This window comes from Eurosta solidaginis, chromosome 1 (assembly GCF_040869045.1).
Source record: "Eurosta solidaginis isolate ZX-2024a chromosome 1, ASM4086904v1, whole genome shotgun sequence".
Taxonomy (NCBI): domain Eukaryota; kingdom Metazoa; phylum Arthropoda; class Insecta; order Diptera; family Tephritidae; genus Eurosta; species Eurosta solidaginis.
This window is the reverse complement of record NC_090319.1, coordinates 369,023,395-369,049,995: the sequence shown is the minus strand read 5'-3', so window position 1 is coordinate 369,049,995 and position 26,601 is coordinate 369,023,395. Positions and strand designations below refer to the sequence as shown.

The 26,601-nt window shown below is 34.2% G+C and overlaps 1 protein-coding gene across 5 annotated transcripts in view; it reads right to left on the bottom strand.

Moving 5' to 3' along the window:
- The window catches only part of Nuak (Nuak family kinase 1), a 113,393-nt gene that overhangs the window by 17,798 nt on the left and 68,994 nt on the right, over positions 1-26,601 (bottom strand). For 3 of the 5 annotated variants that reach the window (XM_067762955.1, XM_067762956.1, XM_067762958.1), the window contains exons 8-14: positions 16,216-16,558; positions 15,883-16,137; positions 15,689-15,805; positions 15,499-15,622; positions 15,318-15,436; positions 13,867-13,914; positions 11,134-11,252 (exon numbers count right to left, since the gene is read on the bottom strand). In XM_067762955.1, coding sequence (XP_067619056.1) covers positions 11,134-11,252; positions 13,867-13,914; positions 15,318-15,436; positions 15,499-15,622; positions 15,689-15,805; positions 15,883-16,137; positions 16,216-16,558 — 1,125 coding nt within the window. The remainder of the gene's footprint in view (positions 1-11,133; positions 11,253-13,866; positions 13,915-15,317; positions 15,437-15,498; positions 15,623-15,688; positions 15,806-15,882; positions 16,138-16,215; positions 16,559-26,601) is intronic. The other 2 variants (XM_067762957.1, XM_067762959.1) reach the window with 1 other exon arrangement.

Genomic DNA, 26,601 nt, shown 5'->3' with positions numbered 1-26,601 from the left:
ACTTGTTTTCGCACAATAGGTCTCTTTCATGATTCCAGGTCACACATGGTTTAAAAAAGGTTGAAGATATATGTGTGAATGTATGTGCAGCTGTGAACACGAAAATAGCAGCAAAAATGTAGTAACCCCTTTCAGCAGATGGTTTCTAATTTTTTTAAATTTTTTTTTAACAACTTCAAAAACGTTTTCGAAAAAGTTACGAAATTTCGTGATGAACAATGCAAACAAATTTCAAAACAGTTGTTTCCTCGTCCGTCCTCATGTCACGTTGCTTAAACTTTTTCCAGATTATTAAATAACGAAAAAAAAAAAAAACAAATCAAAAGCATTTTCGAAAAAATTCTAAAATTCGAGAGCGGTTTGAAAATCTTCATACAAATTTCGAACTTTTTAAGGGTATCACGAAAACAATGCAAACGAATTTCTAAAACATTTAAGAAAAATTCAAAAATTCAAGAAGTGTTTTTAAACAGTGTTTAAAAAAATGATATACACGAAGTTCGAACTCGTTTTCGAAAAAATTGGAATTTAAAAATAAATAATTTCTTAAACTCTAAAAATGTTTAAGCTCAACAAAATTTTCGAAATTTCAATAACATTTCTATTAAATTCTAAAAATGTAGAAATGTTTAAAAATGTGTATGAAAACTTTGAAATTTCTAAGAATGTCGCCAACAATTTCGAAAAAATTTAAACGCGATAAGTGGTTAAAGATCTTCATGGAATTTTCGAAATATTTAGGTGCGCCTCGAAAACGACGCAAGCCAGTTCGAAAACATTATCGAAAATTGTAGAAATACGAAATGTATTCAAAAATCTTGATGAAAATTTCGAAAATTTTGAAGGCATCACAAAAACAACGCAATAAAATTACAAACATGTTTTCGAACAAACTCGAAAACTAGAGAAGTGTTAAAAATTGTCAACGAAAAAATGTAAGTTTTTTTTTATTCAAAAACATTTCAAATAAATGCGAACACTAGCGAAGTGTCTTAAAATTTTCGAAAGTTTTGGGGACATCACGAAAACGACACAAACCAAGCGTTTCAAGAAGCGTTTACAAATCTACAAAAGACTTCGAAATTTTTGGGGGCATCACAATAAGCTTCGTGAAAACTGTAAAACAAAAATTCGAGCATTTTCAGAAATCTTTTGTTAATACTGATTTGTAGCCCAAACAATTTTAGATTAACAAAGTACAATGTGAACACCCTCAAAATTTGCCTCAATTATTGAACATTTCTTTCCAGATTTCTATATTAGATTTTTTTCACATAATAAGTGTATAATTTCAATCAGGAGAGATTTTAAAAGACCTCAATCTTGTACTTTGTATAATAAAATTTATAAAAATGGCCGCTCGTCCGGAAACAAAATATTTTTCTTATCATACAGAAGGAAATACAATGCAAAAAACAGCAAAACATGTATAAATAAGAAAACAAAAAATTTGGACGTTTTTGTACTAAATTTTTCGGACGATAGTGACCGCCAAAATGGACTACAAAACTGCATGTTCAAAATTATTGGCAAATTTCCAGTAAAAATATCGACATATTCGAATTTTTACGAAGAATGTTTCAATTTGAATTTGATTTCTAAGTTTGCAAAATTTTTGTTAGAGAAAACACTAGAGTTTTTTTTCTAAAATTAATGAAAATAAATAAAAGAGAAAGTTTTTTTTTTTTAAATTTCGCTGCTATTTATATGCTCGCAACTGTATATGCCCGCTACTATCAGCTGCAACTCAAACATAGCGCAATTTAGTAGATAATAGTAATCAATTTTTGGTTGCTTAGTAACACTTAATACGTACTGTTATTCGAAAAAATTAGTATTAAAACAACAACTTTTTTTAAATACTAAGAAAAAAGTTTTAGCAAATAATAAGTAAACGATATATAGCATGAAATGTATGAGCTATGCACACAACGTAATTAGTATTGAACATTATTAATATTATTTATTTTAACATTGCAAGAATTAAAAAAAATATTCGTATTCAAAGTTTTGGACAATTTTTTAAGTAAGATTTTGTGGAAATATCACATGTGATATAATTACACGCCTTTATATGACAACTCAATACATTTTGTATGTATCCATTAGTTTGTTTTATTTTTCACCTTAACCCTTTTGCTTAGTGAAAAAAACTAAATTTAATTACAGCAATTACGCTTTGTTTGGCAAACAATGGCAGATTGACAAATTGAAAATAAATGATGTATGATTTTTTTGTTACAAAAAATTTTGCTTTGTAAATTCGCACCATTTATATTTTTTTTTTTTTTTTATATATGTAGAAGCTTTCACTTTTAACATGTTGTGTACATATGTATGTATGTATTTATATACTTTATTTAAACAAATGTATATAAACGTACATATACTACGTATAAAATATTAAATTGATTTTTAAATTTCAAAAAAGCCCAGAACTCAGAAATTTGTTTTGTTATGTTTTTTGTAGTCATGTGTTGCTGTTGTTTGTGTTGTTGTGATTTAAAGTTTTGCATGATATGAATTTGCGAAAGATTATGATAGTTTAATAAAATACGTTTTTAAATTAACAGCAAATTTGTACAAAAAATAATTTAAAGTTTAACAAATAACTTGTTTTTTAATTTTGTTAGTATTTTGCTGCTTATTTTGTATGTACATAGCATATATCTCTTTCTTACTCTCAATCGCAATCCTTTCCCTCTCTATTTTTCTCTCTTTATCCCTCTTTCTCTCTAACTCAAACTATTGTTCTACCTTTCTTTTTTGCGCTCCCCACATCTGCTTATGCGGGTACCTCTACCCCAGCATCTAACTCCTCTTCTACGTCGTTTTTTCCTCTTCCGCTAGCACACTTTACATCAGGCATGCTTAACGAACGAAACGATATCATTTCGTTACGATAATCAACGTTAATAAACGAAACGAAGTCACTTCGTTTCGTTTATTAACGTTAAGATCGTCAAATTAACGTTAATTTGGCGTTCTTAACGTTAATAAACGAAACGAAATGACTTCGTTTCGTTTATTAACGTTGATTATCGTAACGAAATGATATCGTTTCGTTCGTTAAGCATGCCTGCTTTACATGTACAGAGTACTGGACTCTGTGAAAAAACAGCATATGTGACCCGGCCTATGAAAAGGTGGCTTATGACTTAAAAAAGAAATTGCGAGAAACAGCTGTTAAAGATAAACAATGCATTTCTTCAGTTTCTTAGTAGTTTTTCTTTTGCATTATGAACAGTCATGCCCAAAAGGCAAAGCACAAACCAGTTTCTAACCGATATTTTGGCTCCATTGCCATCGAAAAAAATGCTATCAAAAAAATCTGAGGATACTTCACCAGCCACCAAAGTGGCATCGAAGGAACCAAAGGCTTCATCGTCTTTCATTTGTGCTCTTCTTTCTCTACATACACTTCTAAGCAAGTTATGACTTTCTAGTTTTCACCACGTGAAAGAGCGTCTCAAAAACTATCGAAACCAGAAAAAAAGTGGAACAATTTTTTTTTGAGTCATAAGCCACCTTTTCATAGACCGGGTCACATATAGTGGAAAAACTCTTAGGGTATTATAAAGTTCATTAAAAATCTTGCGAGCGGCGCTTGAATGGATGTGTAAAAAAATTTGTCAAAAAGTGGGATTGTTATCAATGGATCCATAAAAAATCTAAATACAAATTTTTATTTAGAGTTGGAGATTTAGTTAGCTGTTTGAGTAGGCGATTTTGTCCCATGCCACTTTCACTTTTTTTTTTTTAATTTACAGGCTTGTAAATTTCGAAATTATTTTTGATTTTAAAACTAAATTTTACACCATTCGGAAAAAATTGTTAGAACAAATGGAAATTTCAAAAGACTTCAAAACTGCGTACTCGGAGAGCGTTGTAAATAAAAGTTTTGGTATTTTTGGGAAGCTTTTCACAACCTTCTCGAAATTCTTATTCGGCAAAGTTTTCGAAATTAATTCCTGGCTGCAACTTTTCTTTTTTGTTCAACTGTTGGACGCCGTGGTGTGATGGTAGCGTGCTGCGCCTACCACACCGAAGATCCTGGATTCACAATCCGGGAAAGCAACATCAAAATTTTAGAAACAAGTTTTTTCATTTAGAAGAAAATTTTTGTAAGCGATGTTGCCCCTCGGCAGTCTTTTGCAAGCACTCCGAGTGTATTTCTGACATGAAAAGTTCTCAGTAAAAACTAATCTGCCATTCGGAGTCGGCATAAAACAAGTAGGTCCCATCCCGCCAATTCTCTTCGTCGGTTATCGCGCCTTACATTTATTATTTTGAACTTTTTAACTGCCGGTGTATTTATGAAAAGATTTTCCGAAAAATATTCCAAAAACAAAATACAATTTTTCAATTATAGAAAAATTAAAAAAAAAAAAAAACAATAATTATCATTAGAAAAAAATTATTGTTCGGGCCTTGAGCTCGAATCGAACCTTGAATCATTTATCAATAGGCCGATAAAACAAAAACAATTGAAAATTATTCAATAAATTGCATTTGCTTCCAAATATGTAGCAAGTAAGTGAAATTAGATGACTCTGTTTTAAAAGTCATGTTAAATACTTGAGAAATTTATACATAACCGAGACCCGTACGTTGATTTCACTATCGGAATGTTCTGCACCTCACTTTCACTCGAATTTTTTGTGCCCGCTAAATTTATAGCCTCCACACGCAATTTCACTCTGAAGTGAATTGGAGAAAATGCCTGTATGCTACATAGATGGAGCCCGGAAAAAAAATAGTGTGTAGGTACCACATGGAGCGTTCCGGAAATATTTTCCATTATAGCTGACTGACTATATAGCAAGTTTGGTACAAACTGTCATTCTGTGCACAATAATTTGGCACCCGCTCTCAATATAGTAAAAGGGTTTTTATTTTAGGACTCCACTACATCGCCTGCATTTGTCTCTTGTCAAAATTTTAGAGCCAAAATTCATCGGGACTGTGTTTAAGGATACATTTGTTTCTGCTTTAGTCAGGCGGTCTTAAAAACTTGTGTACCGTATAGTAATTTGCAATGATATGGGGTGTTTAAGTTGTGTACTTATAAACTAGACCTTTCTGACTTGACAATTCCAATAGCTTGAGCTGTAAATGACCTTACTATGCTTTCCTTAATATTATTAAAATATTAAAATGAATGAAAAAGGAATAAACGAGGAAAATGTAGCCAGGTTCTTGGCAAATTCGAATTGTTTAAAAATATAAGCCTATTGGGACATCTGTTTCCTGTACGCAGTTCTTAAGGATGTGCTCTTTAAGCATTGAAATGAGAAAACATCGACTGATACGTCATTAAAAAAATTAATTTCACATCTGATTTTGCATTTAGACCAGATTACCCCAATACCCATAATTATTTTTTTTTATCTCACAAGTAATCTTGATCTAAGGAATTGATACATATGTATACGTTCTTTTTTAGTACTGGAAGAAACAATAAATTGGATAGAATTAAAATAGTGCATGTAACTAAGAATATATTATTATTATTTCAATATCTTTTTTCTAAGTTGCTGCTATAAATCAACAGTAACACAAAACTATTTAACAGCAGAAAAATAGGAATAAAAATAAAAATTGTTTAAGGGATAGGTTTTCCAATCATTTAGCAGCTGTTAGTGTGTATAAAAAAATAACGTTATTTAACTGGTTAATGCAATAAATAAGACAATAAAAATAATTTTAATAAAAAAAAACAAATTTAAGGTAGCGGGGCCATTGCAAATTTACAAGTTGTACCACAAATAGGCAAAATATTTTTTTAAGATATTCTTTTTTTTTACTATTTACATAATTCTTTTGGTTGCGCGCGCATTAAAGGTTTGCGCTGCTGTGCTGACGCACAATATGTGTTGTTTTTGTTGTTTGGTTTTGTTAACTGGTTGTAGTCAAAAACAAAAAATATAAATACTTTTTCCAAAATAACAAAAACATTTTTTTTTTACTTTTTTTAATTTTTATTTTGTTGTAATATTGTGCATCAAATCGTTTTATTTCCATCAAGTTTTACTTGGTTTTGTTTGTCATTATATTGTATGTATATATATGTATATGTTTATGCTACAAATAAATTTATTTATGTACTTATATTTTGCTGCATTTTTTTTATACTACACTGCAGATACATATTTATATTTTTTATAATTTTTGTCCAACATTATATTAGATATATATTTGCTTGTATATATGTATAATAAGGATTAGTTTAGTGGTTCTCTACACCTCGCTACTGCGATAAAGTAAATAACGCGTATATGAATCTGAGTTGACTAGGCTTTCAAGGAAGGACGTGAAGGAACATAAAATAAACAAACAATTTGGTTTTAAAGACGTAATTTATGACAATAAGGCCCACTTTAAAACTAGGGTTCCCGGGCATTCGAGCAACAAGTACTCACAAGCTCGCTCAATGCGCATTAGTCGAAATTTTTCGAGCTTGAGTTCTAGCATATCGAGCTTTTTCGAGTAGCTCGGGTAATGATTCTTTTGATTTTATTTTACTTTAACTTTAACTTTGCGTTAAATGATTCGAAATTATCTAAAGACAGTGCCAAAATAGGTGGCGAAATGTTATTAGTGGTCGACTATTTCACTTAAATATAGGATGAGAAAATACATTGCTTATCTAGACTTAGGGGAGTGGATGCATATGAAGTTAAATTTAGTTTAGTATAGAGATTGGCGTCATAAGGAGACGCCTAAGGTTACCAACAAAGCAGGCATGGCTAGCATAACGTCATTATGGATTTGTAGTCCTATAATCTGGTTCATTGTTTTCCATGAATTTCGTATGGAATCGAGGAGAGGCAATTTAAGATGGGCTGGTATTTAAAAAAAATATATACTTGGCGGCATTTACCTCCGAAGAGATTTGGGCCGAGCTTTTCTTCCGATTTGTTACGTGGCCTTTTTCTAATTTTTCCCTACAAATTGTCTGGACATGCTTTATGCCTATTCCGAATGGCATCTGCAAAGCATATGAGTTTTTACTGAGAAGCTTTCATGGGCAAAAATACACTCGAAGTGTTTGCCAAATCACTGCCGAGGCACGGCCTCGCTTAGAAAAATTTTTTCTAAAGCTACTACGAAAATTATTTCTTATGGAAAATTGTAAAAGACGTCAGAGTGCCAGAACCGTTCGAAGCTTGTAAAAAATATGAAAATAAAAAATGCTTCTCGTCTAGCATAGCTTATAGCGAGCACTCTGTCGCCAGTCTTCTTGAAAGAAGTTTTTTTTTAAATATTTTAAATTGCTTTGCGCATGACATGACCCAGGACCTTCGGTGTGGTGTGTTTCGAACTGGCGCCTTTCGGCCTTATCGACCATATTCGAGTGCTCTACCCACTGAGCTAACTTGCACATATATTATTGTGAGAACTTAAGAAAATACTCTTCACTTGACTTGAATATTAAAGAGTGAAACATAAACACAAACCTGTGTACTAAACAAATCATATACATATGTATAACCAGAGTTGGGCATTTTCGAATTAATGTTTGTTAAGATAATTATTCCAATCAGAATTTATCTTGAGAGAATTATTCAAAGTAATTTTAGTAAAGAATAAATTTTTTATAGATACTATTTATTTGAATAATATAAAAAAAGTTCTTCTGTTATCCTATTGTAATGTACTTTGTTATGGGCTAAGTTGTTTAATTATCTTGAAATTATTACGTTACAGTGGAATATAATTTTTATTTAAGTAAATTTTTTGCATTGCATTTTATTGTTCTTGTTTGTGTTCTATGTTGTGTTGCAATATTTTGTTAATTTCATTGCACTGTATTTTCTTGTATTGTTATGTATAATATCATAAGCATAAAAAAAAAATAATAATATAAAGATAAGAAGCATTAGTTTGTATCCGTATATAAGTTTCATCAGATTAATTGCCTACCCAAAAAAAGCCCAGTCAACCCCAAGATTTGCCACACGCCCAAAAAACCTTTTTTTTTCCTATAAATTCTTCTCACTTTCTGTACAAAACTTTGAATACGAAGTTTGATACCTTACAAACTAAAAACAAGTTTCTGCAGGTATTAAGAAACAGGCAAAGATTAAAAATGTTATTGATTCAACGAAAATTGTAGTTGTTTTATATAAAAGTAAGATCAAAATAACAAAAAATTATAAGCACTAAAGAAACAATTATAATTTGAAAAGGTTATGACAAAAATATTTCCAAAATTAACACTTTGTTTTTGCTTAAAAAATTACATAAATGTTTTACATTTCAAATGCTAAGTGGATACCTGCAATTCAAAAAAAAAACCGCGCTAAATCACACAAGAGATAACAGCTGTTGAAATTCTAAGTGATTTGGTCCTTTTTAATATAAATATATAAATTTTGTCTGATTAAACGAGAGATAAGAAATATAATATCAAAAAAAATTTAAATAAGCTCAAAAGTACTATCAAAATATTAAGGCAATTCAAAAATAGGAAAGGCATTGCAAAACGTATATTTAAATGAGTATTATGACGCACTATTGTGCGCACTTAAGTATTCGAAGCATTTCGCAAAGATTTATGATTATTTGGTAGGCTAATATATGGACAGCTGCTTGGAATATTCCTCTGTGTCGCATCGAAAACGGCCTATGTCAAAATACTTTTCAAAAAGGCAGAATTCGGCTAAAGAACGCCCCATCTCAGTTTTTAATAGCTTTTTAATTTAATTAAGTTAAGAGTAAAAGTTCTACCTCACGTCAAATTGCATTAAACTGAGGTATGTATGAAGTAAGTTTTCTAAGATAGAGCGTTTTCGAGACGGCAGCTGAGAAAGCGCAATATTTCACTTAGCAATCGATATCAAGTAGCTTAAAAAATCACACTGAATTGACGATATTATTCTAAGTTCATTATCAGGCATGTTCGGAAACCACGATTTGATATTGAATTCGAAATTTGCGCGATTTCGTTTTCAGCGTTCTGTAAACCGTTTTAGTTTAAAATATTTCGCGATCGTTACGAGATTGGTTTCGGAATATAAACGGGACTATTTCAGGATCATGTTGCGACTGTTTTTCAGACGTTTCGGATCTTTTTTAGAACTGCTTTCTGGAGTTTTCGAGATCAAATCGGGCCTTTTTAAGAATATTTCTATACCCTTCTCAGGAGCGATTCGGGGCTATTGCACATCATTTCGTGCTCATTTCTGGATCATTTCGAAATTGCTCTAGGTTTTTTTTTTCATTCAACTCAAATTCGATGTTAATTTAAGCATTTCGAGATTCAGTCGCACACAATGTTTCAGGAGCATTTCGAGATTGACTTCGGAATCAATATGGGAGTATTTTAAGATCATTGGATTGTTTTCGGAACCGTTGCGGCACTATTTCGGAATCGGCTTCTATAGTTATGGGGATCAATTCGGGTATATTTTAAGAGTATATAGAGTGTATAATTTTTTTTTTTTTTTTTTTTTTATAGAGTGTATATTCTTTTCAGGATCAATTTGAAACTATCTTAGGGGTAATTTAGGTACTTGTTTGGATTTATTTCAGACCACTTCGAAATCGTGACCTTTTCGGGACTTTTTCGAATCTCGGTATTTTGAGGATAGTTTCAAAATTGTTTTCGGGACCATTTTGGGAGTATTTTTAGAAAGTTTCCAGAGTATTTCGGATTCCTTATGGTATCATTTCGGTACTATCCCCGCAAGTTTTTCGGCGTCACTTCCGGTTCATTAAAGGATAGTTTTGGCACTTTTTAAGAATAATTTAAGGACTATTTCGTAATAGTTTTCAGGACTATTCTTGGATCGGAATCACTTTCTGTGTATTTTGGGATATTTTCGAGATTTTTTTTTAAATCGCAATTTAAAAGCTGTGTTAGCAAAGAGTGAGACCGTTGAAGCTGTAGTCGAGGTGAGAAAGTTTCCAGTCGAATCTACCGGCATAATTTTGTTTTAATTTTTTTAATGTTTTTGAAATTTTTTTTATTTGTTTAATTGAAAACTTAAATTTTTCTCAAAAGGGGTATTTCCTTTGTCTAGAAACCATTGTGAATTCATACCTAGAAACTATAGAAAACGTTAAAAGTTTTATATTTTACTGTGAAAAGTTTTCGACATGCAACAATAAAATATATTGTGAAAAATTGTCTACGAGTTCTGCATTTTCTATACCCAAACCCATGTATTACTGAATGGAAAATTTATTAATGTGACAAGAATGATGAAACTGAATTTTCAATTAAAAAAACATCACATTTTTGAAAGCGGCAATTTTATAAACTTTTTGAATGCATAAAATATACATTTTGTGTTTTACATATGGCGCTTAGAGCATGATTTTATCGAAAGAATATAAGATGGGTATGTGGAGCGTTCTCTGAGTCTTGTATATTTGGTCTAGAGAACGTAGAAATTTTTCTACGTTTACTGCGCTTCCCTTAGACTGAGAGAATTGCACTAATGTTTCAAAACTCCGATTTGCAGACATTCGAGAACACAGAAACTATCCCATTTACAGATATGTAAAACGATTTCAAAAGGCAACTTTCGAAAATATCAAGCGGAAGCGATTGAACGACATGCCTGTTTCTAAGAAAAAATTCAATTCATAAATTTATATTGCAAAATTTAATATCAAAATCAAATAATAACAAATACAGCTACTATGCGTGTGCAATTAATAAATTTAACTTTTTTCAAAGCCCTTACCACTTTACACTTTCTAAAAATGTGTGTTTCTAAAACAAATATTACTCTTGAGCATTACTAAACAAATAAATAAAAATTTTTTTTCAAGTTTTTTAGCTTTGCTTCTTCTTCACTACTGCTGTGTTTCGTTTAAAACCAAGCAAACATTATTAATTATTGAGCTGTTAAACATTTAACTGTTAACACAGCTACATACGCACATTTTATTGCCTTATACGATTGCTGTGCTGTGATTTTAGTGCACTTCTTCCTTTTTTCTAGTTTTCATTCTCATAAATTTTTAAGCTTTTCACCTGACTACATATTTTGCATTGTTGGCCATAACACACACATTATCGTTTGGCTTCTAAGTTTGTTCTTTCTTTCTATTTTGTTTGTAATTTTTTTGTGATTTTTTACTTATCTAAAAATTTACTTTTTAATCTGTGATATTCACCTCTTGGCAGTGTAGCGCCAGTGCGTGAAAATATCGAATCCATATCATTGCTCAAATCACGTGAGATGCTATGACGCCATGGTGCACCAACATTATTGCCAGAAGCGGTATTGAGGCGGCTGTAAAATTAATATAAAAAGAAACACATAAATTGGATATTGTGAGGTAGTTATAAGAAATGCGAATAAATGTACAATAGACAGCATCAAGAAATTAAAGTTTGCTGTAAACCTTCCAAGAATGAACAGAAAAATTATGTTGTCCGAAGCAGTCGTTTCAAAACTCTTCTTTTTGGAGGATGTATAGCGAACTTTTGGTTTTCGATACGTTCTTATGTACGCAGACTTTTCGTAAATGGAGGAGTTTTAATTTAAAAAAATTACAAACGTGCTGATAGTTAAAAGATTAGAATTGAAAGACATATGTAGATGGAATATAAAATGTATGTTTGTGATCAAGCGGCGGCCTGTGACAATGGTTTTAGTTTTAGAGTTAAATTAGTACAAATTAATTAGTAATAAAGAACATTTCTGAAATAAGATAGCTTTTTATTACTCTCAAAGTATTTCAAAATTTTTGTAGTGGTAGGTGTAAGCTCGGCTCGCAATTTGAAACCATTTACCTTTTAGTTGGGGGTTACACTGTTAATACAAAAACAACATTTACCTTTTAGAAACCGGTTGCTTTTTGGAACTTGTTATCAATTCAGAACCGGCTACTACCGGAGCCATTACTTTAACAGCCCTCCCTTAGCTATAAGCGCTTATCTTTCTGTAACAAGCTACTTTAAAGAACTATAATCCCGGTTGAGGAGGAGGTAACCTTCATACTTTTTTTAAATTGGGTGTTTATTTGGAACCAAAAAACTTTTTTTACATCGGGTCTTGTTTTTGAACCAATCCCTTCTTTAAGTTGAGTCCTTTTTTGTAACCAATCCGTTTTTAAATCGGGTATTTTTTGGAACCAATCCATTTTTAGTAACCAAGTCCTTTCTGGCCAGATATCTTTCTGAACCAGATAGTTTTTTCGACATTGTGAAAAATTTTAAAAAAAGTTAAAAGTTTAATCGGGCATTTTTTTTTTTTGGAACCGGTTACTTTTTTTGAATTGCTCGCTTCTTTGGAAACAATTACTTTTGAAACCTCTTTTTGTTACTCTTCTTTGAATTGCTTACTTTTTTGGAACCCCTTTTTCTTACTCTTTTTTAACCGATAACATTTTTTCAACCGGTTACTTCTTTTAACTGAAATAATCTAAAATTGGTACCGCAATAATCACCTTAACAACCCAGGAGTTCACCCGAGTTAAGCACAAAATGGTTCCGACACTGACCTGAAAACATGTCAAACCCGTCCCATTGTTATATCGAAAATACTCACAAATTATCTTGAAAAGGCCTCGGAAAGTTCGCAAATATCTCTTTATCTCTCTCTCATTTCCCCTACTTATTCGTCTCCCTCTCCTTCGCTCTTTCCCGCATCTTTCTCTGTTTCTCTATTTTTCCTGTATCTTTTTAGACGTCTCTTTTGGTATTGTTATTGTAGCGATAAAGACACTCTCCGAAGGTTTTGAGGGGTGTTAACGATATTTATGATCCGTCGTCGAGTACAGATCCGGTACGTTCCGGTAACATACTTTCAAATGAATAAGAATATTGACAGTTGTCAAACAAAACAAAAAAATCAAACAAGAACCATTGAGTTACAAGTCCGACCATCTCGGGTGATTTAATATGACTACATTGAACCTTCAAGACCTTACCGCTTCCTCCGTTTCTCTTACTTATACTTCCCCTCCCTCCCTCGCTATCTATTCTCACTCTTTATCACTTCTCTCTATCTGTCTCTTCTCTCCCTATATATTTTCTCTCTCTCTTCTTTTTCTCTGTCTCTTTACATATCCCCCCTCTCTCCCTTGCTATCTCCTGCTCTATCTTTCCCCTTATTCTTTCAGCCTCTTTCCGTCTCTTGCTTTCCTTCCCTATCTTACGCTCTTACCATTTTTCAATCCATACTTCTCTCTTTCCCTATATATCACTCCCTCTGGCTTCTTTCTCTCCCTTTATGCCCTCTTCCCCACTCTATCCCTCTTTCTATACCTCCTTCCACAGCTCCTTTGTTCCCCCTCCCGATATGCACTTTTGACATTCAAATAATGCAATTAGTAATGAGTTTACAGAGGAGTCATGCTAACTGCCACGTACGATCTAATCTAGCAATAAAAATACTTCACGCATATTGAAAAAGGTAAATATTCTAAACTAGAATTAGACTTACAAGCATAAGCAACTACACCTCAAATTGCTTATAAATCTACTTAGACGACAAAGTTTGGCAAGACTCCTCCTAACTCGCTGCTTTACAGTTAAAGATCTAGAGAAGCTTAGAGGACGATAGATAGAAAAGAAAAACAGTCAATGCGCATAAGTTACCAAGTTAAACTAAATAGTGTGATATATGAGGAAAACATGCTAAGAATTAAGGCACAACAAAGTATGAACAAATATAATGGTAGATACGAAGAGGGAGACTAAAGAATAAGAGCAAACTACGAATACATTGATTAAAAGTAACAATGCTTTCATGTAGAAAGAATCACAAGATACAAGAGAATAGTGTTCTGAATCAATCTTTATTAAGAAGGAGAGAGAAGATAAGGAAGAGCGTTTCATACGAAGCAGTGCTGGTACAGGAAACTTTACATAAGCACCTCACTTTTTCTCTTTGTACTTACACTTGCTTTTTCTCGACTGTTTCACTGTAAGTATAACTCACTTGCGATCTTAAGTAAAAAAAATGTATGATGTTATTTTGTAAGTTTAATAGAGGTTTTTTTCGAACATTGTTAATCAAATATGTAGAACGTCATTCCAAAACGTAAGTTTTAATAAAATGTTATTGTTATATGAATAAACCCATTTATATCCGTTGTATTTTAGTAATTTTATTTGTGAGTATTCAAGCGAAAAGCACACGCAGCATGAAAACAGAAATGATAAGGAAAAGTCATTAATTTGCTGTACTTATGTTTGAACAATACCTAATGTTATAGGGCTGGGAGTTCAATTAGAATTTTTATCTGGGTTTTTTTGAGACTGATATGTGCGAATATCAGCAAAAAAAAGAATACTGGGCGCGATTTACATCCGAAGAGATCTAGGCCAATATTCTCTTCATATTTGCGTTCTTTTACTTTTTCCTATAAATTGGCTGGCACCATATTTTAGACCGCCTTCGAACGGCAGCTGCAATGCAGATGTTCAAATAATTGGTTTGAGGATTGGCCTACCAAGAATCCTTCCAGAATAGATAGGGTGGTCTAGATTCGAATTCAGAGACAGGACGTTCTTCAAGCGAATTCGAAATAACAACCAAGAAAAACATTCTTCCCCAAGGCGCCCAACGTAGGGCACACTGCTGATACAGTATCTTGAAACTAATATATCTTAGTGTACAGTGTCTTTACTATGTAGGCCCAAAACTTGCATACAATAAATTGAAATATAAGTTCGCCCTAAATGTCCTCGGAAATATTTTTATTATTCTATAGATACCGCATCTTTACACTGCTTAGATCGGACTGTGGTAGAAATGTGGTGCTATAGGCTGCATTACCTGGTATCTGTCTATGGTATCTGGCCTCTAATATATGATATCTAGCGTCTGAACCTTTTTCATGTATAGAGTTTAATCTTTTGCATAGAGTGACTGGTCTTGACTCTCTAGTAGTTTCTGGTCTTTATTGCCGAGTTTCTGGTACCTCTGCCTCTGCTTCTCGTCCATCGTGCACAATATTTATGATATCTCATCTCATTATTGATCGCTGGTATCAAATGTTCGGTTTCTGGTTTCTAGTTCCTGTCTTTGGAGTCTGGTAGTTGTTGTATCAGCATTCTCTAAAGAATTACGGGAGTGTATCCGATATGTTAAGTCCTTTGCCACATAAGACTCCGGTACACTACAGGTCTAGACCCCTCTGAAGTTATGGCGACTATAATGTGTGATCCCTGGGTTGTATTGTATATTCCCTAGCATGTTTGAAAGTCCCTTCGAGTATTTTAAAGGACTAATATAGATAAATGGAGTATGGAATATAGGAAGAAATTTATCTATTCGAATTGAAAAATACTCCCAGCCTTTACAAAATGTAAATACTAACAACACTACTATTTGCCATGCACTCACCTGCCAAAGGGTTCTTTATTCCAGAAGGGGCTGCGCATATTGCTTAGCAAGCGGCTTGAGTTTGGAAATCCTGCAGTTAAATCCTTATCGACATTCATGCGATGTGTCAATGCGTGCACCTTAATAAAAAAAAATCTATAAAATAAAATTCTTAAAAAACTAATTTAAAACTGATAAATACTCGTTGTAGTAAAGTAGAGAAGAGATTCTCAGCGGTCAATATTTCAAAACCATCATCGTCATCTTCTTCACCGGAACTTTGTGAATCGTTTTCTTGGCTTAGTTTCTTCACTGGTCTTGAACTTCTGCACATAAGAGACAAAATAATTGTTAAAGCAACATCAAAACAACAATCAAAAAACGCCACCTACCTTAGTCTATGCAACGTAAAACGTGATTCTTCATCGCCCTCTCTATTACCAGAAGATGTGCGGAACTTCTGGAAAGGCGAATTGTCATCAATGCCAGAATCGTTAAGTAGTGAGCTTCTGTATAGAGAGAAAAAGACAAAGTGTGGCGATTAGTGCTTGAGCTACACCAAAGAAAGCGAAAAATTAAAACACACCCAATGCGACGAGTTGGACGTAAACGATTGAAAGTTGAACGACTCGAAGCTGTATGACTAGATTCTGATGGCTCAATGCTGCCTTCACGCGGCGTTATAAAACCACCACCTTCCATTGCAATTGGTATAATAAACTCACGTGGACTTTTCTTAATTGGTTGCGATGAGCCCGTTACAGTTGATTGTGACATATTTGCGTTTGTTGTGGTATCGGATTCCGAATCATTAGTAGATTGACGCGATAGCGTACCAGATCTTTGAGGGTAAAAAGAAATTAAATTGAACAAAATTACAATTTAATAAAATTTTAATAAATTTAATTTTTTCATTTACCTTGTTGTTGTATTTGAAGTGGAGCGCGTGTATGGTGCCTGTGGTTTTTGTATCGGTATAATATGCTCCTTTGGTTCCAAACTGGTAGCGCGTGCATTCAGCACCGTCTTAATAGGACTATATTGCGCTGAACCATCACGCGCAGGCGCACTACGCAAATCGGCGACAGGATGCTGCATTTCCGTTGTGAAACGCATATTCGGTTGTTCGACAATGCGCGGTTTGATTTCTAATTGAATTTCCGTTTTGGCTGTTGGTTTGCGACGCGGCAATGTGGCTGATTTCAATGTTATCGTAGCGGTGGAAGTCTTAACGGTGTTATTCGGATCACCACCTGGGGATGCTGCATGAAAAAAGGTGAAAAAAGAAAAGAGAAAATTAAATGTGTTTACTAAATTAGAAATGAGAAAAAAATAAAAGATATGCTATGTACTGAACATGGCGCGTTGACAACGTGCAATAATGTAGCAAACATGATTATGTATGAAAATTTTGAAAAAAGCGGCATGAAAAGGTAAATGATTGAAATGGGCGTATGCGGTATAGAAAAGGTTTGCTAGCTTGGATATGGACTTAGATGTTATTTACCTTTTTAAGTGGGTACTACCGTTAGTCCGGTACTTACGACCTCGAAGAAATTATATTAAGCGTTATATTTCTATTACAAATTAACGCAATACAAACATTTTGGAACACATCAAAAAATATTGAAACTCGCTCCCAAAAGTAACACAAAATATAAGTAAATTTTGGAAGGGCAGAACAAAAGTTATTAAACACTTACATACACCGAACGACAAAGGCTGAGAGTTATAAAAAGGGTTTATTATTTTTAGGGATTAAATATATTGGTTTGATGAGCTTGAGGCCGTACAGTAAATAAAACACGTTTATTTTCCTTTTTCAAAAATATTTAATTGGTCGATATTTCGACTTCAACCTGAAGTCATCATCAGGACTAACATAAACGAGAAAAGAAAAACCAAAGATATAAGAATGTTTACAATTTAAAACATGTACAAATATATATATATGCGGACAAATAGAACTTACACGTAATAATGTGCTTGATCCACTGATCAGGTGGTTAAAAGGACTGGTACAAGAAACCAACTGCATCCGGAAGTCTTATCAATTACAACTCAAAACATGAACGAAAAACCATCTTGAATACCGCGAAGAATTTCATTAGAAGGGTTCTTACGATAAGCGATAAAGTGTTTCACAAGAAGAACATATCTATTATTAAGAAAACGTTAGCACAAAATGAATTTCCCGACGAACTGATAAATAAACTGGTACGAAATTTTCACAAAAGAACCCACAACGCCAGTTCAAGTGACACAAATGCCAAAATATATAAATCAGTAACATATGTCCCTGGAATAGCAGAGAGAATCAAGAGTTCAAACTTATATGATCAGGAAAAATACAGAATGGCGTTTTCATATAATAACACTCTCAGACAGGTATACAGCAACGTGAAAAACAGGATTCCTAAGATGGAGAAATCCGACTTAATTTATCAAATTCCATGCACTGGTGACGGGTCCAACATATGCAACAAGGTATATGTAGGGACTACTAAGCAAAAACTGAAGACGAGGATTTCCGGACACAAGTCGAATATAAAGTTAAGGAACAATTCGTCGGAAAATAAGACAGCCTTGTCTGCCCATTGCAATAATACTGGGCATCACCCCGATTTTGAAAACGTTAGAATTTGGGATACCGAGAAACACTATAACAAAAAATATATTTTGGAAATGCTTCATATTTTGAACACCCCTAATAGTAGGAGAATGAATTTTAAATCAGACACTGAGCAATGTGCAAGGGTTTACCGAAACTTAGTGCTGAAACAACAAAAGCACACAATGCAGGCTGGGCATGGCTCATCGTAATATATACATTCCAACAAACATCCCACTATCAATAACCCGGATTACAACAACAAGAATTAAGATGATACATATGCTTTTGTCTTATCATTCTATGCTCTTTCTATATAGGTATTGCTGGTATTAAATTTTTGTTTAAATATACGGTACCTTAAAATTGTTTATACTTACGGTATTCAAATTTGTTTATATTTTTTTATTTGATTCCTTTTGAACAAACCTTTCAACCACCTGATCAGTCGATCAAGCACATCATTGCGTGTAAGTTCTATTTGTCCGTTGTACAGTTTTTAAATTGTAAACATTCTTATATCTTTGGTTTTTGTTTTCTCGTTTATGTTAGTCCTTATGATGACTTCAGGTTATAGTCGAAATATCGACCAATTAAATATTTTTGAAAAAGGAAAATAAACGTGTTTTATTTACTGTACGGCCTCCAGCTCATCAAACCAATATATTTAATCATATCAAATAAGGCCAACAAAATATAGAAATATTTTTAGGGATGTACGGTTAATTCATCAATTCATCGCACAAGCTGATTAATCAGAAATTTATACTACTGACTCCCACCACTAGTAAACAAGAACGAAAACGCGGTTAACAAGATACATATACAGAGAAAGACACAGTGAGGAATATAATGCATAGGTTCGGATTAAATAGACAGAGCAAATAGCGCGAACCTGGGCGCAAAGACAACAGTAGGCTCTTAAAAAAAATGAAAAATATGGAACGCCACCCTGAAGTATTGCGAAAGTAGTACCGGGGTGGGGGACGGTTCCAAACCTGGGGTTGGTTTTTAGTCTATCTACACACGGTTGCTACGACGGCAGCAATTATGGTGCATTAGGCATTTTTCAGCCCTCCCGAAAAAAAAGGTTCGGACTCTTGTAGAGGAAATTCAAGCGATATATAGGCGCCGTTGAACCAACGCAGGAGGATAACTTTGATTTGACATTGTTGTACGCAAACTGATACCAAATATTCTGAGGTAGGATACTATTAAAACTATTTGCGTGTGCACGGAATTTGTATTTTATTTGAAGCGAACAGGTAACAATAAGTCGAGTAATCATTACACTCGTCGCAATACTTGGGTAGACGTTATCGATCGTAAGCGAATTGCAGTGAATTCACGCTTCAGTGTAACAATAACAATAGATAATATTTATCATACTTTTGTTGCTTCTTAATAAACGAACCCTTAGTCAGGAATCGATGACTCATCAGACGGAGGAGACGGACGATATGGAGAACATTCCTCTACAATAAATTAAGAAAAAATTTTAAATATAATATATAAGAGGTTGTGGTCCACAATGGAAAACGGTTGAATGACTTTTCAACGCCCGTAAATATGGCCAGCAGCAGTAACAGATTACGGCATAAAAGCGTCCAACAAACTAAAAACTGCGAAAAGTGACACAAGAAAAGTCGATGCTAAGAGAGTTCATAATTTCTACACGCACCCCTCGCACCTGCCCGCGCGGATAGGATGGTGAGATGCCAAGTTAGAACAAACGAAAATATAGCATAAAGCCTTGAATGCTAGGAACTTAAGATGCAGGCTGGTATCACTAACAATAACCAACAACGCCGCCTAAGTAGGCAAAGTACTTTCGATATAGAGAACAAGTCTCCAAGTGAGGGAGATACTGAGTCCGATGTACTAATCCCTAATGTTGGAAGATTTATTCCACCACCCCAATATGACGAAATAGAGTTCAAGGAATTTTCAAACGCCATACATACCTTCATAGTCTCGCTAATCCTATTTTTAAGCACACCTGAACGAGAAATAGCCTGTTAATATTATAAATGAGCTTTAGCACCCTTTACGAAAATAAAAGATGGGACGGCCTATCGGGTCTGAAGCAGTAACATCAAATCGTTGCGAAGTTAGTTAGGCCAGCTTAGAAACTAAATGTTTAGGATAGGACTAAGAGCGCCTCGGTTGCATAGTACTGCGCTAAGGAGACCACCGCCAAAAGATGGGTGTATACTGGCTAATGGCAGTCAAGTGCTCTATTCACTGGAAACCACGAGCCTTACAAAAATGTGGCTATGTCTACATCTTCCGACGTTGTTTGGAAGCGGCAGCGCTTTATATCAATTTGTGCAAGGCAACTGCAAACCGGGTGATATCAGCGTACTTGATTTGGGCTACGGACTCTCTGGCTTTGGTCACTCCTACATTCTTATCAACTTCGACTATGTTCCCAGCAGGACGGGCTTTTGTGTGGCGTCATCTGCCCCTGTGTGGGTTTCAATACTTCCCCGAGAGAGGCATGCGATGGGGGCCCAACTGTTTCAGTGGAGTAGTTTAATGGTTCACGGGTGGGACGAAGTTGGAAGGCAGGTTGTTGGCGGGGCTTTCTGTCAAGCGATAAACCTAAAAATAAAACTACTATTATAGAATTTTGCATCTACGCACATATCCCAAGGCCAGTTACGGCTCTGAAATCGATTGTGGTGCGATCGGGGGTGCCCCGGGTGTACCCCATCTCTCATGGGCTTGCCTTGAGTTATTTTAAGCTTAGGGTGATCTAGCTTCCGGGGCACAGTAACATATGAAGCAACTGTAGGCCGGATAACTTAGCACGATTTGGCAAAGTTGAAGCAGGCCCGGATGGCTGAGGGAAATTTGGAGTACAGCTGGCCACCTATAGACCGCTTTTGTACTACCGTAAAAGCCGTACTGCTGCAGATAGATGGGGGAAGATGAAGTGGACACTATCATGACAGCCGGAATTATAAACAGAAGTAACTTTGGTTTTCCAGTCCAATGACTATTATTTCAATATAAACACCTCAAATTTGTTACGTTCCATTTCCATGATTGGATGTATCGACTAAGCAGGGCGAAGTACCATTCCTATAACAACAACATGATAAAGTGAAGGTGAAGGCATCAAGTTACTGCATGCTTGACTTCTTCTTCTTGTAGAGATAAGGAGACGCCCCGAAGATTTTATAGGGTTTTATAGATGTCGACGGTCCTTTGTCGGATATTTATCCCGAATTTTCCGAACAATTCCAGCATCAAGGTACTCGGGAATGATTTTATATGATCAAATTTAACCTTTTCAGTCACCTAACCCCCTCTATACGTGAGGAACTTGGGTCCCCAGCTCGCCTGCAAAATAAACAGAACTTACCACGGATAAGTGAAGTTGAGAATTGAGTTAGAGAAAGTATGAACTGCTCTGGAAATCCTTTGAGGGGGTTGAGCTACACAAACCTATAAGTCCCTGAAACCTGAATGCTTGGCTCCCCAGCTTTTGTCAGACCTAGGAGAAAACATTACAAACTCGGTTTGTTCTGATTAGCGAAGAATTTAGCCAAGGTCGGGATCATTCATATTCGATTTTCCAAATTATTGTAGCTTAAGTTACAGTTAGTTTATTTAAAATCACAACGGAGCTTCTTCTTCTTCCACGGAGGTAGCTACCAATCAACCTAACCTCAACCCAGTGCAGCCAGTACCTACTAGAATAAACACGCATCTAAAAGCATTAATATTTTTTCGAAAAAAAATCTGAGCCAAACCGTTCTTCAAAAAAAATTTGATACAAGGTGTATTAAAAATTTTTCATTAAAATTAAATTTAGCGAAATAAATTTTCAAAAGCTTTTCCAATAAATTTTTCAAAAAATTGAAGCGATACTGTATCAACAACATTCTTCTCTTATCGTCTACAGCGTTCTGTACGTTTTTGTGCTTCGAAAAACTGTTCATTCAGTCTATTTATATTTATAAGAGAAATGTACATGGATACATAACTTAAAACCAACAAAAATTAGCAACAATTTAACTGAAAAAAAAAACAATAGTAAATAATTATACAATTTTTGAAAACATAAATTGCAACATTTTAAATAAAACAAAGAAGGAAGAATAGAACGAGCGAACCAGCTAACAAACTAATAAGAAATTTACGAGCAAAACGAACCAATAAAACGAGCAAAACAAACGAACGAACGACCGAACGAACGAATGACAGCTAAACTTACATTTGTAGAATATCGAAGGAGGTGGCGCATTATAAAATGGTTTTGGCACACTATTCATGGTGGCGGCTATAGGCGAGGTGGCATTGGAGGAAGTGGGTGTGGGTATAGCGGTATTTTTGACGTAAACGGCAGTGGCAGTGGTGGTAGATGTAGGAGCGGCAAGTGTATTTGGCATTGACATGCTGTGAGCATGTTTGGATTGATATTGTTGATGCATAAATGGTTGTGTGAATGTTTGTTTTTCATTTTTATATTGTTGGTGTTGTTTTTGTTCAAATTCTTTTTGTTGCTCTATTAACGACTGATGATGTCTTTGTCTTTGTTGTTGTAATTGCTGTAGTCTTTGTTGGAATTGCAATAATTGTTTTTGTGTGGTTGTTTGTTGCGAAGCAGTATTTGCGTGTTGTTGTTGATATGAATGTTGTTGTTTTTGCACTTGTTGTTGTTGTGAATATTGGTTGTGTTGTTGATAGTGCATATTGTTGTTGAATTTGCTATTACTATTACTGTTGTTTTTCTGATTATACTGATTAAACAATGGAGTGGGGTAATTGGAGGTGGGTGATTGTATGAAATTATTTGACGTTGTCGATAGATCAGTTTGGAATTCATTTGGACCATCATCACCTGAAGCAGCAGCTGCCAAACGTCCCATTATATGTTGCCGTGCAGCGGCGAGGGCAACGTTTGGTTGATTTGTTTTTGTATTTGATTTGTATGTTTTCTCACTAACATTCGCTTTCGCATTTGCATTTGGTGGTGCTGTTGGTGTCAACAGAGAAGGCGGTATTTGTGGTGTAACATTCGTATTGTACGCCGCCCATGTTTGGGGCATTGGTTGATAGTTGCTGCCGCTACTTTTGCCAACACCAAATTTCATGTTGACGCTGCCAATGCCTCCGCCACCCTTGCCACCACTCATGCTGCCGCTGCCATTGTTGCCAAAACCAATAAAACCGCTACTGGCCGCACGCATTTGACCGTAGCCCCCGCCGCCGACGCCGCCGAAGCCGATACCAATGGATGGTTGTGATGGCCTGCGTATAACTAAAATAGATGAATCAATGATGAGATGATGAAAATGAATGTACGTACATGATTGTGTTGTAGTGGTTTTTTTTGTATGATTATCTACTTGTGTGTACAATTTACCCGGTGAGAAATATTTTAATAATAAAAAAAATCATAAAAAACTGCATGAAAAGTTCAACTCTAAGTAAACGCCCAATAAATATTTTTGTACAACCTCAATTAGAGAACGATTTGAGAAGCAAGCACATTCTCACACTTCAAAGGTTAGTTTTCAAAGTCATCTTAAAGAAACTTCGATAGAATCTTAACCTAAAAGGCATATTTTTAAAATGCAATTTTCGCTTCAGTTTATATTGGGAAATTGAACATTCTCAAGCTTATTTCAAACACGAAAGGGTTCGAAATGAAATTGATAAACCCTTCTAAAATGTTTCTTAGCTTGTACTCACTATGAATTTAACCCCTGATAGCGTTTTCAAATCACATTTTTAATATAGGATTTTCGCAACTTCTCAAGCTGAAAAATAAATCTAAATTAATTTTCTCAAACCCATTTCAAACGAGAAAGGAAAATTGCTATGTTTCTTGCGCTAGGGTGTTTTTGAGACGGCAGCTGAGATGATGATGGCGATATTCTACTCAGCAGTCGAAACAGTAAGCAAGTAGAAAATTATTGTTTGAGAAGAGTTTGAAAAAATGTTAAGTCTCAAAAGATATACAACGCCCAAGAATTTGAGAATTTTTGATCGGTTCTTGGGTTGATTTGAACTTTTCTTGCCATCATTTTCATGCATCTTTCCTAATAGGAAGCAGGTAACACATTCCTTTTTCCCACTGGATATATATGTATGTACAGCAGCGAATATGGAAATAGCAGTGCCACTTTTTTATAAATTTAATTTTTTTTTTTCAATCAAATTCTTTTTTTTTATATTCGATAATTTAAGAAGTAACTTTTATAAATCATTAAACTGAAACTATGCGAACCAATCTTTAAAAAATTTTCAAAAGTGAGCGCGAATTTTAAGGGACTTATAACTGGTTCTTTCTGGGACTAAAATTGATTGGGCTACAAAACTCTTTACTCAAAAAAATTAAGAAAACTCTATGTAAAAATTTCGTAAAATTTTCTCGTACTTCCGAATGTTTTCGTAAACGTTTTTAGGAGTGCTTTGCAAAGTTTAAGTTACAAAATTCATAGAAGTTTTTGCCTGATTATCAAAATAAAAAAACAATTGTTTTTGTTTTTATCGGCCTATTGATAAATCATTCAAGGTTCGAATCGAGCTCAAGGCCAGAACAATAATTTTTTTCTAATGATAATTATTGTTATTTTTTTAAATTTTTCTAAATTTGAAAAATTGTATTTTGTTTTTGGAATAGTAAGTAGAAAATTTGTCAGACAACCTGCCATAGCTGCGCAGATAGATCCATTTCGAAGGGTGCTAAGCCTTCATCATCAGTACGCTTTAGGCATGCTGCGCTAACCATTTAGCTATACAGCGGTGGTTTGTTTGACTGGCAAATTTGCTACTTCTATTCCTTTTTACCAACTATATTTATACAGTGTTGCGCCATCTGGTGCAAATCACTGATAATGCTGGATTTTTGTTTATTGTCAATTACTTTGTTTGACATTCCCAAGTGCTCATGGTTTATTAACAATTGTTTTTGTTTTTATCGGCCTATTGATAAATCATTCAAGGTTCGAATCGAGCTCAAGGCCAGAACAATAATTTTTTTCTAATGATAATTATTGTTATTTTTTTAAATTTTTCTAAATTTGAAAAATTGTATTTTGTTTTTGGAATAGTAAGTAGAAAATTTGTCAGACAACCTGCCATAGCTGCGCAGATAGATCCATTTCGAAGGGTGCTAAGCCTTCATCATCAGTACGCTTTAGGCATGCTGCGCTAACCATTTAGCTATACAGCGGTGGTTTGTTTGACTGGCAAATTTGCTACTTCTATTCCTTTTTACCAACTATATTTATACAGTGTTGCGCCATCTGGTGCAAATCACTGATAATGCTGGATTTTTGTTTATTGTCAATTACTTTGTTTGACATTCCCAAGTGCTCATGGTTTATTAACAATTGTTTTTGTTTTTATCGGCCTATTGATAAATCATTCAAGGTTCGAATCGAGCTCAAGGCCAGAACAATAATTTTTTTCTAATGATAATTATTGTTATTTTTTTAAATTTTTCTAAATTTGAAAAATTGTATTTTGTTTTTGGAATAGTAAGTAGAAAATTTGTCAGACAACCTGCCATAGCTGCGCAGATAGATCCATTTCGAAGGGTGCTAAGCCTTCATCATCAGTACGCTTTAGGCATGCTGCGCTAACCATTTAGCTATACAGCGGTGGTTTGTTTGACTGGCAAATTTGCTACTTCTATTCCTTTTTACCAACTATATTTATACAGTGTTGCGCAATAATTATCATTAGAAAAAAATTATTGTTCTGGCCTTGAGCTCGATTCGAACCTTGAATGATTTATCAATAGGCCGATAAAAACAAAAACAATTGTTAATAAACCATGAGCACTTGGGAATGTCAAACAAAGTAATTGACAATAAACAAAAATCCAGCATTATCAGTGATTTGCACCAGATGGCGCAACACTGTATAAATATAGTTGGTAAAAAGGAATAGAAGTAGCAAATTTGCCAGTCAAACAAACCACCGCTGTATAGCTAAATGGTTAGCGCAGCATGCCTAAAGCGTACTGATGATGAAGGCTTAGCACCCTTCGAAATGGATCTATCTGCGCAGCTATGGCAGGTTGTCTGACAAATTTTCTACTTACTATTCCAAAAACAAAATACAATTTTTCAAATTTAGAAAAATTTAAAAAAATAACAATAATTATCATTAGAAAAAAATTATTGTTCTGGCCTTGAGCTCGATTCGAACCTTGAATGATTTATCAATAGGCCGATAAAAACAAAAACAATTGTTAATAAACCATGAGCACTTGGGAATGTCAAACAAAGTAATTGACAATAAACAAAAATCCAGCATTATCAGTGATTTGCACCAGATGGCGCAACACTGTATAAATATAGTTGGTAAAAAGGAATAGAAGTAGCAAATTTGCCAGTCAAACAAACCACCGCTGTATAGCTAAATGGTTAGCGCAGCATGCCTAAAGCGTACTGATGATGAAGGCTTAGCACCCTTCGAAATGGATCTATCTGCGCAGCTATGGCAGGTTGTCTGACAAATTTTCTACTTACTATTCCAAAAACAAAATACAATTTTTCAAATTTAGAAAAATTTAAAAAAATAACAATAATTATCATTAGAAAAAAATTATTGTTCTGGCCTTGAGCTCGATTCGAACCTTGAATGATTTATCAATAGGCCGATAAAAACAAAAACAATTGTTAATAAACCATGAGCACTTGGGAATGTCAAACAAAGTAATTGACA